Below are 18,866 nucleotides of genomic sequence, written 5' to 3'. Positions count from 1 at the left end.
ACATCTGAGATAGTCAGCGATATTTAACCTGATACCATTGAAGAAATTCATACCGAAGTTTAATGATAACGATTAAACTTTATAATATGCAGGTTTGTGTGCCTTTTCATTACTTAAATAACATTAGTGTAAAAAAAGTTATAAAAATGCTACTTTTAAATTTATATAATATTTTGTTCAATAAACCAATAAGATTTATGTATAAAACGTGTGTTTTATTGCTAATATTAGTCGGATTTACATGACAAAATAACAATATTACTTTATGCGTAGTAAGGTAAGTCAATCATTTTTTGTGCAAATCCAGTTAAGTCAATTCCCTTTTTTTTTTTAAACCAATTAAGTTTTAATGAAACAAAATAGTTAGAATACTTCTAGGAAATATAATTGAAAGCCAATTACATGTACTTTGATTTGTTACTCATAAAAAAACATAACTATAATTAGGGGAATGTGGGGAATTTTTTGAACTTTGTTTTTGCTATATCTCAAAATGATATTTTGTGACTTATCTGACTTCACATCCCGACCCACGAATTGTTCTGTGTTCTTCAATAAAACCAAGATCGAATCAGGGATTGATTGAAAATGCAATAATTATGCCATGCCATCGGCATGGTCATAGAACGGCTCGTCCCATTTGAAAAAATTAAAATAGCGGGTAGTGCAATAGTTCAAAATAATCGATTCTTAGGATCCTCCTTGGCTTAAATTATTTTATTTAGTAATATTTTTGTATAGAATCACACAGATTGGTTTCTTTACCATATATATGCATATGACATTAGTTTTAGTATAATGGTCAATCCAGAAACAGTTTAGGTTGCACAATATATAGGTAGGTGACTAAATGAAATAACGATAACCACTGTTACCAGACGAAAGAAAGACCCCGGCGCGACAATTTCAAATTCCAAATCCGCAATGTAATCAAAGTCAGGAGGACCTCGACCGAAAGTTTGGTTCTTCTGCCGTGCGGGATAGTGTCCCGGCTTGACCGATAACTTCTAAGAAAGACCCCTCCAGCCGAGGCGCGTCCAAAATTTACAGCCCCAAGCTGTGACAAACAACCCCCCCGCACCCCTCGGAAATCGCGCCCTCAGGGCGTGAAAGTACCCCTCGCCATTAAGATTTTTAGATATTTTTCAAAAGTGAAGTTCAGTTCCAATCTGGCAGTGAAGCTGGCAAAAATATTCCCCCGCCGTTTGCGGCGCGGCGGATACCTTTAACACGTGTTTCAGTTAGGATCCTCGCGTTAAAAATAATCAATCAAAAGCTATCATATCTTAGAAAGAGTGACACCCCTCATCGTTGTCGCGTGAATAATAATCTATATAGTTGCCATCAAAGCAAACCAGTGTTCGTGCGCGGGTTGACAATAATAAATCGATCCCAAATATAACGTAACATCGTAACAATGTCGGATCTCAACAGCCTACCTCCACCCTTCGCCACTGGTCGGCACGCCTTCAGTCTCTTTGTTTTTTGGCATGAAATAATAAAACGACGCCTGCTTCAAAAGTGCTACCGTACCCCGGCAGGGAAAGCCGGTTTTCATTAATTTTATCTTCCTTGGTAGTTAATGTATTTTTTTCAAAATTAAATTATTATTTACTAACCATAGTGACCATACTTCGTTACGCACGCATAGCTACTTTCCCGAGAGTTTACAAAATGTTTTAACGATTCACCCAAATAAAAGAGGTTGAGGATCACTGTTCTATTGTTTTATTATTGGCTTCTTTTCGGTTTACAGGTAGCCAGCGGCAAACAAATTTTAAACATAGCCGATAAACTGAATTATTTGTTATGTTAGATTAGGTTTTCATTTTTGAATTCATGAATTTTGCCAAAATCGGCTATGAAAATTGACACTGTTACCTCTAGTTTCCTGTAAACCGACTTGTAACTGTTATTATTAGAGTTATGTACTTCAACTTATGGCACTGTTTTTTTATATTCCTTAATGCGTATTATCGTTTGTAACCTTATTATTCTGGTTATTTATAGGTAAACACAATTCGTTCGTATTACATATTAATTTTTCTATTACTTCAGTCTTGGTTGGTTCTTTTTTCACCAATCCATAGCAAATTAACGGTAAAATACTTCCTGCGATACTGATTAACATAAAACTGCTCGGTAGCAATGTGAGAGTCACATTATACACGTAGTTAGCTAGAGGTATTATGACGAAGGACATGCACTTCGCCAGAACAGCTGTAATGCAGGTTATCTTGCCTGAAAGTAAAAAGTAATACATTTTTATTATTTTTTAGAAAGGACTTATCAATAATCATTCAGTCACCTACATTTAGCTGATTACTTACTCATTTTTTTAAAAGATTCCAGTTGACCTCCAGACAAAAAATTGCAGAAGTCAATCTCAATAAATGTTTGAGGAGTAATGCTTCTTAGAAATATTAAAAGGTAAGCTGATTTTTTGACACTTTAATTTTTTATAAATGGAATTCAGGTCCAACATCTTGAGTGTTATTAAGATATATTATTTATATAGGTATATAGACCCACCAGTGGCGACGGGTGGATATAAGCTGTAAAGATCCGCCATAAATAGTGCACACTTAACTTTGTCAGTCATACGTCCTACATATTTGCGTTCGTTGAAATGAGATTACAATTTACAGATGGAGTTCGTTAGTTTTTAAAATTCAACTAACCCTGCGAAAACCAAGCCATAACAGATAATAGTCCAAAATACTCGTCTATCTATACCTAAAATTATTCACTTAAATCATACATAGTTTTGAATAGTTTATAGATAGAATAATATTTTTTATCTATTATAATTATTAATGAATTTAAAAAAATTAACGAACAATATGTGTAATAATATGTATACTTAATTCAATAAAAACAAATAAATATGAATGAAAAAGTATGTACAATGTTGTCCTATCGCCCAAAATATACCAAAACTATTATGGTTTGGTTTAGGCAGGGTTTATTGATTTTTAAAAACTAACCAATGCCATTTGTAAATTGTAGTATTAGTTGAAAAACAAATACGTATGACTAACAAAGTTAAATGTGCACTATTTATGGCGGATCTTAACAGCCTACTTCCACCCTTCGCTACTAAGATACATACCTTGTTCAGAAGCAACAATCTGTTTGTTCAAAACTGGTCGCTCTGCTATTTTTATTCCACTTTTGAGAATGCCAAGGATGGAAACTAATAAATGGAGAAAAAAAGATTTATTTCCGATCTAGGTACTTATCCATTATGATGTATTGCATAAATTTAATAACATGACAGTGGGAAAATGATCAAAAGGTTCGAATACCATTTGAATTCTAATATACGCACCATATATCGCTCTCTTACAACTAAACTGTCACAAGTAAAATAACAATTTTTCAAATTAGTTTATGTTCTATTAATTATTCATATTAGTAATATAAAAATAAATTGACAGATCTCAAAGTTTTTCATACACTACAGAAGGTATACTTGTTTTGATTTGAAATTATTTAAATATTCAGTTATTTATGTTTAAAAAATAATATCAAATATAATTTACTTAGTATTTTCAACTGCAATAATAGAACATAATATTATTTTACACCCATATATTACACCCACGATGGCCGCGCGGCTTAAGACGATAATTCAGTGAAACGGCAAATAATTTTCAACTATAGGCGCGACGAAATTTTGGACTCACTGGCAGTCGGAGAGCGAACGTCAAGGTGTGAATACGTCAATTTGTTTCGTGATGGCGACGGGGGTATTAATTCTTAAATCGTGTAAAGATGACTAAAAAATATTGTTACCCATTTACTTGAAAAATAAAACATGTCATTGAATATATTACTATTGTTACTAATATAACTATAAACAGAACATTAAATAGACGCATGTTGGATTTATATGACAAATTATATTTCGTTCGGCATGCGTCATTTGCATTCGCGACCCGCAATCCGCGCATCGCCTAGCCACGGTCTTTTTAGACGATGCCTCAACTGAGGTATAGCCTTAAGCGTTGGCCTATTGCGTCGTGGGTCCCAGGTTCGAATCCTGGGTCTGGCAAGTACACATATTGTTTTTCAATTTGTGTATGAGTCAGAGTATGGACCTAATAGGTTGAGCAAGTGGCTGACATCCATTTCTCGTAAAAACAAAATCTGTCAATACAAACCGCCACTCTGTGGAGGTCCATAATATGATCCTATTAGGATCGGACATGGTCGGAAAAAAAATATTAAGTATACATATTGCAACATATTTAAAAAAAAAAATTTAGTTTACAATTAAATTAATAAAAATTGTGGTGTGTGGTTGGGCCATTTATATTTGCATTCATCCATACTTCCCATCTCCCTCAAATCCCAGTATTATTGTCACAAGACCAAGTGACCGGCAGTCACGGGTCATGATATACCGTGACGCAAATAACATTTAGTTACTTCAAAACCGCCGTAGCGCGTGAAGTCAGCTCAAGAAAACGAAGGTGCGTGTTGCCGCACAGCGTTCAAAAGTTACCTCAAAACATATCTGTTCGACATTCGTTGAACGTCGCGTCCAGGGATTGCAATTCCGGTATTTCATAACCGGTATTCAATTATTTATCGATACCGGTTTCAAAAATTCAATATATCGGTATTTTCGGTATTAATAAAGCATACACATTTATGTTTTTCCAAATTGAAATTTATGTTATTTTGACATTACTTAACTATATTTTGTTTATGAGTTTTATGCTGTCAAAATGCAAATATATTGACTGAAAACTAACAAAAGTTAAATAATATTAAATCAAAATCCTTCAAATATACTCATAAACTAATAATTGTCGCGATGAATCAACATATTTTGAAAAAGATAACATTCGTGGCTTATATTTCCAAGTAGATAGTATATTCAACAAACGTTGAATTTCAGAGAGATTTTTCTGTACCCAGACTTATTGTATTTGTAAAAATTAGCAGTTGTAAAATATTATAATCTATGCATATTTACAAAGGTACTTTAGGTTGCTATAAATTAGTGCTTCAAATATATTTTAATAGTTATATTTATTGATAGGTACTTATTTTTTTCTGTAATATGTTTTGACGAATACCGGTATTCAATAAGAAATACCGAAGTGCCGGTATTGATATATTCATTCGGTATTGCAATCCCTAGTCGTGTCCATCATTCATACAATCTATCATCATCATTCATCAAGCTCATATATCATCCATCAAAGGTGTACCGTCAAGTGCCGCGCACCAGGTAACCCAACAAACAATACCGCGCGAGTCACAGTACAACCAGACCACGGAGCCATCGTCAACATCATAAAAGGTCAGTGTCAGGCATCCTGTTACCCCTTATCCTAGATACGGAATCCACCATCAGATGGGAGACTAGGTGCGATATGTTTTGGAAAATAATTAACCACCACCCAAAAATCTTCATTAGTAGGTACATTAAATATATCATAATATTCCGTAAATACAAATTATTTACATTCAATTATTTATGATAAGAATAATATTAATTAGTTTTAATACCGAATTGATGCATAATCTCATAACATAACATGACTTACATACAAAAATCATCCACCTTTGAAAACTGAGCATGAAGGCGATTGCTGCAGCTAATTTCGAAATCGCCCCTATCATTCCGATAACTTCGTCTCTCAGTTTTAATTTATGTTTCAGTAACTTCACTATCAAGATTGTACCTGGAAAGATTTAAAATAGGTTTTCACATAAATAACTAATTGATGCAAATAAATATACATTACCTTAGTAATTAAGAAACTTTACTGAGACCCTTCGATATTATACAAAAAAATGTGACATCCTAATGCCGTGTCTACACTGGCAACAAGTTGCAGGCAACCTCATTAAATTTCACGATAATTATCAAAATTCGTTTGACCAAAAATTATTTTAATCAAAATTTAATGAGGTTGCCAGTAACTTGTTGCCGATGTGGACACGGCTTAACAGTTAGCCAGTTGAATTTGTTTATGTTGTGTTTTGCTATATTTTTATTACATTCAGAATTACATACCTATAACTTTGTATTAGGTATATTTAGTCGACAACTGAGGTAAAAACACCCTCATTATGAGATTAGTTTTGTTTTAAATGAAAATGCATTTTATTCTTTATATAGGTAGGTAACTAATTTTGAGATCATAATCGTACATATCCATTCAAAGAAAAAGTAATATATTATGTTGTCATTGAAACTTTTTAGTTCCTGATTTCTTATAATAGCTATTACAATACATATATTTTAACAAAGTAAATACATAAATGGACTTTAGTTTTCTTACCAATTACGTGAATAATGCTTCTAAACCCTATAAGTATTCCGAATTCCGTTTCAGTCCAATCAAATTGTTTTCTAAGATATAAGTATGTGATTGATAGCTCTGTTAAAAGAAAAATATGAAATTGTTTAAATAAAATGAAAGAATAGAGTACGTATTACAATTATAAATAATAATGAAATTAACTACTCGTATTGTAGAAAGTGAGATGGCCAATGATCTTTTAGAGATCAAAAATTTATAGTCCAGATACCACAAAACATATAAAATTCTAGCATAAAATACACACGATTTAATAATGTGTAATTCTTTATAAAACATACCTACATATTATCAGAACCACCCGGTAATTACCAATATTTTTTTTTTCAAAATCTTTTTGCAATATAATATTATATATTTCTGAGGAGTTTAATAAAACAGATCATTAAACAAAAACAGGTGTCACAGTCAATAAAAAAGAGAATAATAAACGAATGTACCCACCTGCCATAACAGCAGAATTGGAGCACGGTAGAATCATCATGAGTATAATTATTTTTCTCTTATTGCCTTCCCTCTTTTTGAAAACACATTTCAATGCCTGGAAAGGAAGAGTTACGTCCAAAAGGTTTGGAACCTTTTCAGATACATTTATGTCATGCACATTCCACATGGCATAGATCAATGAGGACACCTGTAATTTAAGTATGTGAAAAACATTTAAGGAGGATGCTTATACCACCAGAGGCACCTAGCGAAAAAATACGAAGCTTGCAATTTGAGATTTTTTTTTGATAATTTGCAATTTCAACTGTACTGTCTTATGAGTTTGTTTCACGGGTACCTAATTAAAAGTTGCCTGCGGCGCAATTTTCTTCAACGTCATTAAAAATAGTTTTACAAATTTGGGTGTCCGTCATTCATTGATTGAGTGCTTTGCATTATAATTCAGAATGTTACATTATTTAATAGATCATTTTTTGTTTTGAATATTTTCTTATCAATAAAATATTTTTTCTACTTTTCTTTGACTTTCAGCATATTTCCACTGAAATAATATTTTTCTGATTTTGGCGGCGGAATCATTGGCGCTTCCCTGCATACATTTTTTCAATTGACGATGAATGTAAAATAATATTACTATATAATTTACATAAGTAAGTACCTACCTCTAATACCAACGATATAGAAAAAAGTCCAATAAATCCGAGAGTTCTATATAAAATAGGGCCAAGAGCACTTCCAATGACCGTATATGTAGTTATAGCAGCACTGTGTGATCCCATTACAGTTGTGATACATCGACCAGTTTTATAACATATCTGTAAAAATTAATAAAAAAGACTCCTATTTTAATCTAAATTTACAGGGATCTAATAATCCTATTAGTATTGCTAGTAATCTACTTTGATCCTAATTTGATCGTTTTAATAATCTACCTACCTCTTCTTCGATAGCGTTGCAGCCTAAATGAAGCCTCGGGTCAACCTTCTGGGTCATCAGTTGCTTCAATCGATCCCCAACGTAGTCAGTTTTCCCTCAGACATATTCTTCATTGGAATTCTATCAAGCATCTTTTTTGGAAAGCGAAGTAAGCAGAGCGGTTCTACCGTAAGGGTTCATAGGGAACATCCCCACATTCATATCATGTCAAAAACATACGTCAGATATTTTATTGTTGGACATTATATACATACTTCATTAAATGAACTATGAACTTATTTAATTATTTATTTCATCCATCTAAGCCCGACGCTATTTTATAGATATATTTATTATTATTATACAAATAAATAAAGCAATGGTTGTAAATTATTATCTAATAACATAATGATTACGAGGTAATAAAGGCATTAATTAAATTAAATACCCACCATGTACCTGGCACCTATGTACAAATTAATAAAGCTATGGCATCTATTTTCCGCTGACCGGGTTGATTCGGTTCCGTCCCGTCGTCGCGGTACAAATCTCATTCTACAAAGAATGCAAATGCATACACATACCGGGAAGCGATTCAAATAACCCCAAGGTGAGTAAAAAAAGCTCGCTGTATGTCGTTGTTAAAAACCGACAATGGTAAGTCTATAATACGTATTATTATTAATCAGGCTTATATTCTAAAGCAGGCTTTTTAGACGTGATTAAGTGACGACTCGGATAATCATAGTAATATATTATTAATTCTGAAATATTACTGATTTCCCTTTAATAAAATCATATTATTTAAAGTAGCTTTCTTCATACATAATGTCTAATATGACAAAGTAGGTAGTTGTACGAAAAAGCAAGGGCACGGTTATTTTTTATTTTTTTTAAGTAGGTAGGTATGTATATGTAATAATAATTAATGGATAAACCCCACCATCTAGAAAGTCATCGAGCCGCCACTGGTTCAAATGTCTAAGTTTAGCTAGAAAGTCGCGAATTCTTGGATACGTTGTATAGTTCACCATACTACTTCATCATTTTTTACTGATCCATATTTGCATCGCAGGATTCACTTCAAAGTTTACCGTGAGAAGTAGTATTATAAATAAATAGCCTTATAGTATTGAGATCAAATTCATGTCGAAATAAACCACTTAAAAAATAGAGCTAGTGAATTTTATTTATTTATTAACTTACATCTCCCAGGTAACTGAACGCTGCCATAGAAAGAAGTGCAAAATTTCCTCCAATAGCCAGTGGAATCACTTCGATATATATCATCCATATGGTGGAAACCCTGGGGAAGGCCTGCATTATGAGCAAGCCAAGACTGGTTATAATGGCGCCGAAGATTGGAAGTATGATGAGAGGTTTCCTTCTTCCACTACTGTCACTCCAAGGTCCAACAAAAACGAGAAGTGTACTTGTTATAAATCCTCCAATGAACCCGCTGAGACGAGACAATTGTTTGAGCTTCCGTCTGGAAATAAAAATTGGGAAATGTTTTCACGTTAAATAGTACTAGTAAATACTGACTTATATGGTTAAATTTAACTTTTACTATAGCCTACAGTAAATAAAAAATATTGTTTTCCGTCCTGAGTGAATCAAATGATCTGAAGGATCCTAAGATTGATGTGAAGTATCAGCATTTTTTATGACTTGAAATATCTCAAGAGCAGTTTTCAAAGACTGCGGTCCCCACGCAATTAAGTGTGCTTTAACCGAGTTAAAAAAAACTTTGCAAAGTAAAATTAATCAAATCATGACCTCCTACACCGCCATCTTTAGATTAATAAAGCCTGAGCATAACTTTTTGCACAAGAAACGAGTGGTCCATTTTTAGCTGTCAAATTCAGATCCCTGATTGCTTGACATATTGATTCGGCCTTTTTTGTTTCAAATTGAATTATAAAAAAATCTCAAATCAAATATATTAACTATCAGTGTTATTCATAAATAATGTATATTCCTGTTATTCATCAGTTGTCAAAGTCAGACTAGTCCTTCACACAAAAACCGGTGGTAATATCGATTTCCAAAAAATATGTAACATTGATCTAAGTATGCATTGCATTATTGTAGAAGGTGTGTTAATGCTAGTGTATTATTTATCATGTAACTTATCTATTCAAATCAAACCATTCCCTGCGTGAAAACGACAGACGCGTCAGTATGAGCACTCTATAGAACAATGACAGTTCATACATAAACAACAACGGGAGAAAAATTAGGATCAGTTGTTGTGAATGTATCGGCTTACTTCTTTAGTCGGCAATGCTTCCTACCATCCCAGGGCCATTAATTGCCTCCAAATCCTTCCAGCGCTTACATGGGGCTGTACCATATAGGTATTAAATAAAAGCTGTACCAATGAAACCATGCTAGGTAGCTTAACAGGTGTTTTATGAGGATTCCAGATATAATACTGTATTGTTTGATAACAGACTATGGAGGTATGTGAATTTTGCTTAGTCCAGGATTCGGATCCAGACTTCAGACAGATTCCTGGTCTCAAATTTTCAATACCAACACGGTGTCAAGTAGACTAAGATTGCAGGGCGTGTAAAAAGACACTCCGTCACGATTATTAGATAATTTTACTACACTTCGACTCTATTATTTAGTAGAAAAGTCGGTACTGTTCGGTTATCAGGAATACAACGGAAAACACATTTTGAAAATATCGATAAACTGGATTATTTGTTAGGTTAACCCAGTGGTCGGCAAACCGTGGCTCGCGAGCCACATGCGGCTCTTTGGCCACTTGAGTGCGGCTCTACCACAAATGCCCTCTACCATATTTGACATGGCTACAAAGAAGAAGCAAAGAAAATCGGATGACGAAAACAGTACATTTAAAGTTGAATGGATCGAGACTTTCGCGTTTATTCAAACCTTAAATGGCCTACCGACCTGTATTAATTGTCGAATATAACATGAAATTGGCGCATGACAAGAAGTCAAATTTGGTGGTAGACTTTACAACTAAACACACGTCATTTAGCACTAAATATCCTGTCGGTGATGCAAGGAAGAAAGCAGTTGAGGAACTTTAGAAGAGTCAAGAAAAATCAAGTTCTGTATTTAATTACTGAATACAATCTTCCAACAAAGTTAATATTGCATGTTTGCATGTAAAGAGATTTCTAAGAGAAGAAATCAAGAGTAAATTGAGAAGTTTAGTCGTCTTATTGATGAGAATCTGGAGTCATCAATGAGACTTAAAAATAAAAACATCAACATACAAACCTGACGTATTCAAACTTTCCAACAAGATGCAAGGCCACAATTCACATTGAGTGTTTGTCAGTCATTGTCATGATTTAATTTTATGGATACCTTACATACAATTTATTTTTTATCAATAAATAAGATCATTATTAAGTATGATTAGTTTCATATATATAGATTAGATTAGATAGATTATTCACATATATATATTAGAATCAGTGTACCAATAGTTTAATTAAGACTAAATCATTAGTTAATTAACAGTGTACCTACATATGTATATAATTTTAGTTTAAGAAATTTGGCTCTCAAAAGAAATCTTAATCGTTGAATTGTTGATATTTGGCTCTGTTGACTAATGAGTTTGCCGACCACTGGGTTAACCTAACCAAACCGAACCTAACCTAACCTAACCTAACCCAACCTAAATAACCCAAACTAACAAATAATCCATTATATCGGGTATTTTCAAAATGTGTTTTCCGCTGTATTCCTGATAACCGAACAGTACCGAAAAATCTTATAAAATACAATAAACGTAAAAACGGCAGTCATCACGTGTGTCATAAAGGTAAACTGAGCGATGATAATATAATTGTGAAGTCTACCGACTTAATCATGCTTCATGCGTTTTATAAATAATTTAAAACGTTATAACAGAAATAACGTCAAGGTTCCTTCTATTTATAGTCCATTTTTTTCATTAAACATCATTAGGTGCCTACTCACTCTAATGATTTATTATGGTCCACCTACTTCTAATTTAGCTTTGACGGACCCCTCAGATCTTAAGCACATATCCTCGGAGTATCCCAAGTCCACCAAACAGGCCCTCTGCAGGAAGAGATTGTTGAAAGCGATCAAACTCATGGTGAGGGAAATCACCACTCCAATCCACATGGGCTCCAGGGTGATTTGGGACCATAATGAACTTTTTTCCACTTCTTGCGTTGCTTCATCGCTGAAAAATTATAAAATTTATTTATAGCGTCAGAAAGATAGATTTTTTATGCCGACTAGATTAAGGCAATACCTCAGTGAAACGGAAAATAATTTTCAACTATAGGCGCGACGAAATTTTGGACTCGCTGGCAGTCTGAGAGCGAACGTCGATGTGTCAATACGTCAATTTGTTTCGTGATGGCGACGGGGGTATTAATTCTTAAATCGTGTAAAGATGACTAAGAACGTTACCCATTTACTTTAAAAAGAAAACATGTCAATGAATATATTATTATTGTTATTTATAAAACATACGTTAAAGTGCCCACCACCACCCGTCATATATGCACGGCCGCTTTCTATGACGCTTTAAACGTGTAGAACATTAAATGGACGCATGTTGGATTTATATGACAAATTACATTTCGTTCGGCATGCGTCATTTGCACCCGCGACCCTCAATCAGCGCGTCGCCTAGCCACGATCTTTTTAGACCATGCCTCAACTGAAGTATAGCCTTAAGGGTAGGAAAATCGCGGGTCGCGTATAAATATGAGTCTTTTCTAAAACTATTTCCAAAACTGTTTAAAATACCGCCGATTATTTTAGGATAACTACGAGTGTAACAGAATATCTGAAGGAATCTTTTATTTGAAGGAAAGAATGTTTCTAGCAGCTTTTCTTATAATTTTCCTCAATGCCAATGTCAACCAATATGTTTTTCTTCACTTGATATTGATGTGGGAATTATTGAAATACACTTGTAATGAAAATCCAGAGATAAAAAAATCCAATCTAGTTACACAACACATGTGGGTTGTTATAAAAAATCTCGAGAAGATGATTTTCAATGGGTAATCAAGTATTCTTCTCTCCTCCGTTTATCGTTTATGCTGCTAATAACGAGTAATTATCTTTCTGTCTCCCTCCTTCTAACACAGTGATTCCCGGCTAGGTCTCCACAAAACCATGGGATTCTAGATACACCAGCTACACCAAGAGTTCCGCGAGAAATCGTAAAAGTTTATGGAGAACGTAAACAAGAATCCGATTTACGGACCTTAATATGTGTCAATTAGATAGGGGTTTTGCTAGATTTTTTTAAATGTTTCAAGGGTTCCGCCAACTAATAAAGTTAGGAAACATGTTAAGTTAGAAAGATGTAGACATACCACAAGATGTAGACATACATTTTAAAAATATATAAATCTTTGTACAAGTCATATTTGGGTATTCTTTGTCAAACATTTGCCGACTCCTGGATTAGATATACAAACAGATATAAACATATTATTATAATATTATAGTCAAATGAAAAAAATATTGATTATTAGCCATTTATAAAATTTATTTATTTTGCACAATATCAACCAAGAACGCTTAAATAATCGAGATTTTAATAAAATAAAAACAATATTTGCAGGTACTACAATCGATACTAATAAAAATAAATAATTTCCAAACTTAGATAAATAAATATCTACATATCACATAACTTTGAAAATACATTTAATTCTGACCCTATGCTACATACACAGACTTGAATAAAGATACTTAATTGATATTTGAAAAATATTTAAGTGCAATAAAAATAATAATCATCATCATACATACCATAATAATAATAAACTGTTTTTTTTATTCAACTAATAATTCCCAAAATTTAAAAATGTACTTAATATATTTTTATTGAATATACAAAATTTGAAAAAAAAACACGACAGCCAGCAGGATTTTAACCTGCACCCCTGGGATACAACTGACTACTATGCTACTGGTTTTTACAATACTGTCTGAAGCGTTTTCTAAATTGCATTACTTATTGGCAATCGGTTTATGTATTTTAAATCAAAATATTAAATTACATTTATTACTAATCGGTGTCAGGATCACTCAAAATGTTTGTTATAATGTATATACTTGCACTTTCTAATAATTTAATAAACTATTTTTTTATTCAACGAATAATTCATAAGATTTAGCAAAAAATATGGGATTACGTAAAAGGAAACTAGTTTTAAAATAATACATTATTATGGGATGTATATCAATGGAAAATACACATTATTGTCATTAGTTTTTATACACCCATCGTACAACCATAACCATAACCTATGGAGCATGTGATAAATAGATCACTGTGCATTATGAATGCTACCTATTCTCGGGGCAATATATTTTTTTCAATCGTCAACCCTATAGTTACTATAGTAGGTACTTTCTCTCTAGGTAACCGTAGGGATTTTTCCATAGAAAAGAAAATAAACACGGTTAAATTGTACCTAAGAACCTAAGTATATGTAAACTTTGGAAAAATAAAACATTTGTTTCTTTGGTCTCTTAACAAGGCTAAATCTAAAATATATAACTAAATATAATCAAGATATTCAATAATAATATGTTCGGTTAGGTTGCTACCTTTTTTTTAAACGGTACATGTTCAAATACGCGCGTTAACATCATTTTACTCCCTACTTCAATTATAGTTTGTCAATTTATGGCTACGGCCGTATGTTGTAGCTTAACTACTGGGGAATGACAAAAGAAATGGCGTATTTCAAAAAAACACTACCTTATTCTTAGGTCAATAATTATTATAAAGCAATCATTATTCGTAAGATATTTATCACACTTGAATGGTCAAAGACATAGCTTATAATGAGTATCTTTAGAATTAACTTCAAATGTGTTAATCTTGCCCATTTTTTGAATAATAAAATGCCTAATTCTTGTCAAATTTGGGATCACAGAGATTATCAATATAATTTTTTATCGTAAATATTTCACTATAATAATGTCGACATAAATTATACTTTTTTTAATTTTATAAATGCATTTAAAAGTTAATAAATGTACAAAATCTTAACACCACTGCACATTTATGTACTGAAATATGACTTTATTCTAAAACATTAGAGAGAAGGGTTAAAAGAATACTATTTTATGTAATAAAAATACTTTATGCAGTCGTCAAATGTGTAAAATAAATATAAAGGATAATAATGCTTCAAAATCATATAAATAGATTATCTACAACGTTTAAGGTATGTCCAGAATCATCCTTTGAAAATAGAATAAAAGCTCCATTTTGACCTACGCTGAGCACGTCCGCCCTTAATAAATAATATTATATACAGAAAACCTAAGGTGGGTAATATTTTGCGAGTATATTCATTTATACATTAAAATACACAAATATTATTTTGTTTCCACTGGTGCAAAAAATATATAAAATTACATGAATATATTTTATAATTTTTATAAAGTAAAGTCACTAACCTGTCAAACACGTGTAATGTTTTTACCTCCTCCTCGGTACACTTTTCTCCTAATTTGTCAAGATCAACGTTTCCATTCGCGCTCATTGTTTTGCGACTGATTTGTCGAAGAATTCACGATTATTTCAAAAGATGCTATTAATTCATCTTACCAAAAATGCAACATCTTGACAAAAAATTAGAATTAGACAAACTTGTTATGGAAATGTAAACCAATAATAGCAAAACAATCACTACGCGTTTATTTATCACTTATCACACAGTAGACAGGGCTTCCAAACCGAGATTAAAATGAACCCGGTTAAGTTTTTTCAATATCAGAAAACCGGGTAATATTAGTATTCAATTTACTCATTACATTATTTTACGCTTTAAATTAATTATGTACACATGATTATTATTATTGATGGTTGACAACTCATCTTAAAATTGAGTAGATAAAAAATTGTCTTCAACTAAATAATAAGGTTTAACCGCAAGTTTTTACAATATCAGAAAACCAGGTAATATTAAAATTTATAATGATTTTCTCATTAAATTCTAAAAATTCAGAGGTTACCACTTAAATTATTTTACACTTTAAATTACTTATTGGCACATGGTTATTATTATTGATTTTTGAAAACCGACCTAAAACTGAGTAGATAATTAATTGTCTTAAAATAGATAATAAGGTGGTTATTGATTATGGTGATTTTATGCTTAATGAAACAACTTTTTTAGACTGATTTGTTTGTTTACATATGGTGACTGGGCACTAGAGACATGTGATTCGAGTATTCATAATATATCATATCGAAATGGGATGAAACATAATTGGAATGATCGTGTCAAGTTACGTTTGCAATTAATGAATTAATTAATACATGACATTAAATGTTATTTGCCGACACAAGATTACCAATGTGGATGTGCCTAGCCAACCTGAACTCTTTCAAAAGAGAGTTTGCAGACTTCGGGATTATTTCGGTTCCAGAAAAATGACATATATGTTTCAATCACTGGAAAAAATACCTCCGGCCGACAGCAATATGCTCGCACGGCCGAAAACTAAATCTGTACATACTATATTTTCCATTCTATTCCCTTCCCTTATTACAAAAATATCTACTTATTTAATATTAAACTAATAAACATATGTTCCTGTAGATATAAATTTATGTTATTTTAATTGTTATTTATATTAAAAATATTAAAAACATGCAAAACATAAAAAAATCTTTCGACTTCAATGTCTAACCGGTAATCGGTAAGTTCAAAGAAACCGTCATCTGAGTTTTCCGGTTAATTGGAAGCCCTAACTATCACAATGATTGATTAAATCATTACGTAGTTGCGGAAACAAATTATATCAATGCAATACGAAATTTATTATTCATTTGTTTCTGCTAGAGACCTGCCGGAAAAGAGACACGTCAATCATTAGAGAATGTTTTTCAGCCTAATTAACACTAATTTAAAGTTTAAGTATCCACAGCTGCAGCATAGTTCATTTCAAAACCAGTTAATGTGTAGGTTATAGTTATTTTCAATAGAGATATAAGTGATAAATTATAGTTTTGAGGAAGAAACGTTTAAGGTTTTTGATGCTGTTTATTAATATAACATAATACTTATCATTTTATATGTGACAACTTAAGTGTGATATTAATCGAACGCCATTTTATCAGTCGGCAAATAACTTTGAATTTAACTGTAATAGTGTAAAGTAGTAATGGTAGAAATTAAGCCATTCACTATGAACCAATATTTTGACGCCAGGTCATAACACCCAACAAATATAAAGATGCCTCAATTTTCTCAAATATAACCTACGAGTATATTTAATTTTGGGTTTTGTTTACGTAGCAAACTTTAATTCATATTATGATACAGGCGTATGTACCCATATGTAATAACATTTTATTTAAGGTGATTCATCAGTGAAACGGCAAATAATTTTCAACCATAGGCGCGACGAAATTTTGCACTCGCTCCCATTCGGAGAGAGAATATAGAGCTGGAAACACGTAATTTTGCTTCGTGATGGCGACGGCCGTAATAATTCTTAAATCGTGTAAAGATGACTTAAAACGTTACCCATTTACTTTAAAAAGAAAACATGTCAATGAATATATTATTATTGTTACTGATAAAACAATAAACAGAACATTAAATGGATACATGTTGGATTTATAAGACAAATTATAATTGGTTTGACATGCCTCATTTGCACCCGCGACCCGCAATCCGCGCATCGCCTAGCGACGATCTTTTTAGACCGTGTCTCAACTAAGGTATGGCCTTAATACTCGAGAACAGGGCTCGAAATAGACCGGAACGCGCCGGAGCGCCGTTCCTGTTCGTGAAATTCTAAAAGATACCGTTCCGGCTCGTGGATTCTTTGAAAATTGCGTTCCGTTTCATGTTATTGAGATAATATTGCATGTAGGTACGAGTATATAGTTTTAAAAGTTGTAAGAACTGATTCGTGAGAATATGTTATGTTATTTATTAACGATTAGTCCTACAAGGTCTATAATATAATATAGGCTGTTCGGATTTCAGATGTGCTCCAAATTTGTAATTATTTACCCTTACAAGCAGGGCTGAATTTACAAAAAGGGCTACAGGTCCGGGACCCAAAATTAGTAGGTCTGCAGAGCCCGAAAAATAATGTGAAATCACAAAAGAACCTTGCAGCGAAGGAATACAAAAATATACGAGCTTCTAGAATTTTGAAGATAAGAGCCCAATTCTAAGAAAATTGATGAAAAATAAGTGATTTTGCAAAAAATGAGTAGGTACATTTAAAAAAAAACTATATTTTAATGTTGTATTGCTGGGGGGGGGTAATGTGTATTAACTGAGGGCTCCTTCAAGCATAAATGAAACCCTGATTACTAGGCATATCGCCCTTATAATATCCGAAAAATATTTAACCCACTTTCATATTTTAGAATGATTATTCAGCGCTCCGGTTCGTAAGATTTTCTATTTCGAGCACTGCTCGAGAATCAAGTTTAGTAAAGCATCAAGGCAACTCACTTCGAATTGCGAATCTGCTACTAACCTTGAATTTAGTTAATAGAAAATGATTTTTAATGATATGTTTTAAAAGGAAAAATATTGTTAATACACAACACCACAGCACAGATTAATACATTAGAAATTAAAAAATAAGATATAATTGTATAATATTATTATCATGTTAATCAAAGCCGAAAAAAAATGCGCCACAGGCGAATTCTTTGACGTAGAGAATTATATTGTGTATGTTTGTAAAAAGACTATGTAAATTATTCGGTGTTTTACTAAAATCGTCTGAAGATCATCATACAAATATGGCTAACTGAGACAAATCGTACGCGAGCTACTATAGTTCATGAGTCTCGGTTTGCAACAACTGATTTAGTGATCATTGTCGCAGTTGAAATCACAAACACTGTCAAACTGAAACATTTTGCGATAACATTTGAACAGCCTGTTATTATATAGGACAGGGTATTTTGTAAACACCTAGCTTCAAATCCCTCTGAAACGGTTTTTAGACAATTTTGAGTTAGATAATATGTATTTAGATAGATATTTTTGTTACCTATATGATGGCCAAAGATTGAGCTTTAAAAAGCCCCAAAAAACGAAAAAAACCGTCAAAATGTATGATCAAAAATTAGGGTAAATTTCAAAATCCGCTACAATGGTCAGGTGTGCTTTT

The 18,866-nt window shown here is 32.5% G+C and overlaps 1 protein-coding gene across 4 annotated transcripts; it reads right to left on the bottom strand.

Annotated features, from left to right (window-relative positions):
- Window positions 1-332: 332 nt before the first annotated feature.
- LOC147073428 (uncharacterized) lies at window positions 333-15,430 on the bottom strand. Of its 4 annotated transcripts, none has more exons than XM_085945540.1 (9): window positions 15,171-15,430; window positions 11,706-11,910; window positions 8,913-9,195; window positions 7,454-7,606; window positions 6,789-6,978; window positions 6,306-6,404; window positions 5,565-5,702; window positions 3,113-3,196; window positions 333-2,241 (listed from the first exon to the last, which is right to left on the bottom strand). In XM_085945540.1, exons 1-3 carry the CDS (start codon window positions 15,254-15,256, stop codon window positions 9,106-9,108), a joined length of 381 nt encoding a protein of 126 aa, XP_085801666.1. In that variant the 5' UTR covers window positions 15,257-15,430; the 3' UTR covers window positions 333-2,241; window positions 3,113-3,196; window positions 5,565-5,702; window positions 6,306-6,404; window positions 6,789-6,978; window positions 7,454-7,606; window positions 8,913-9,105. The 4 variants fall into 4 exon arrangements, with proteins under 4 accessions (XP_085801666.1, XP_085801667.1, XP_085801663.1 ...); XM_085945541.1 differs by having other exon boundaries at window positions 1,614-2,241; window positions 5,582-5,702; window positions 15,171-15,363; XM_085945537.1 differs by lacking the exon at window positions 15,171-15,430 and having other exon boundaries at window positions 1,614-2,241.
- Between the last annotated feature and the right edge of the window lie 3,436 nt (window positions 15,431-18,866).

Source organism: Rhyacophila brunnea, unplaced genomic scaffold (genome assembly GCF_057557595.1).
Source record: "Rhyacophila brunnea isolate RB1 unplaced genomic scaffold, BYU_Rbru_1.0 scaffold_18, whole genome shotgun sequence".
In the NCBI taxonomy this organism is placed as follows: Eukaryota; Metazoa; Arthropoda; class Insecta; order Trichoptera; family Rhyacophilidae; genus Rhyacophila; species Rhyacophila brunnea.
This window is presented reverse-complemented; position numbering and strand designations above follow the sequence as displayed.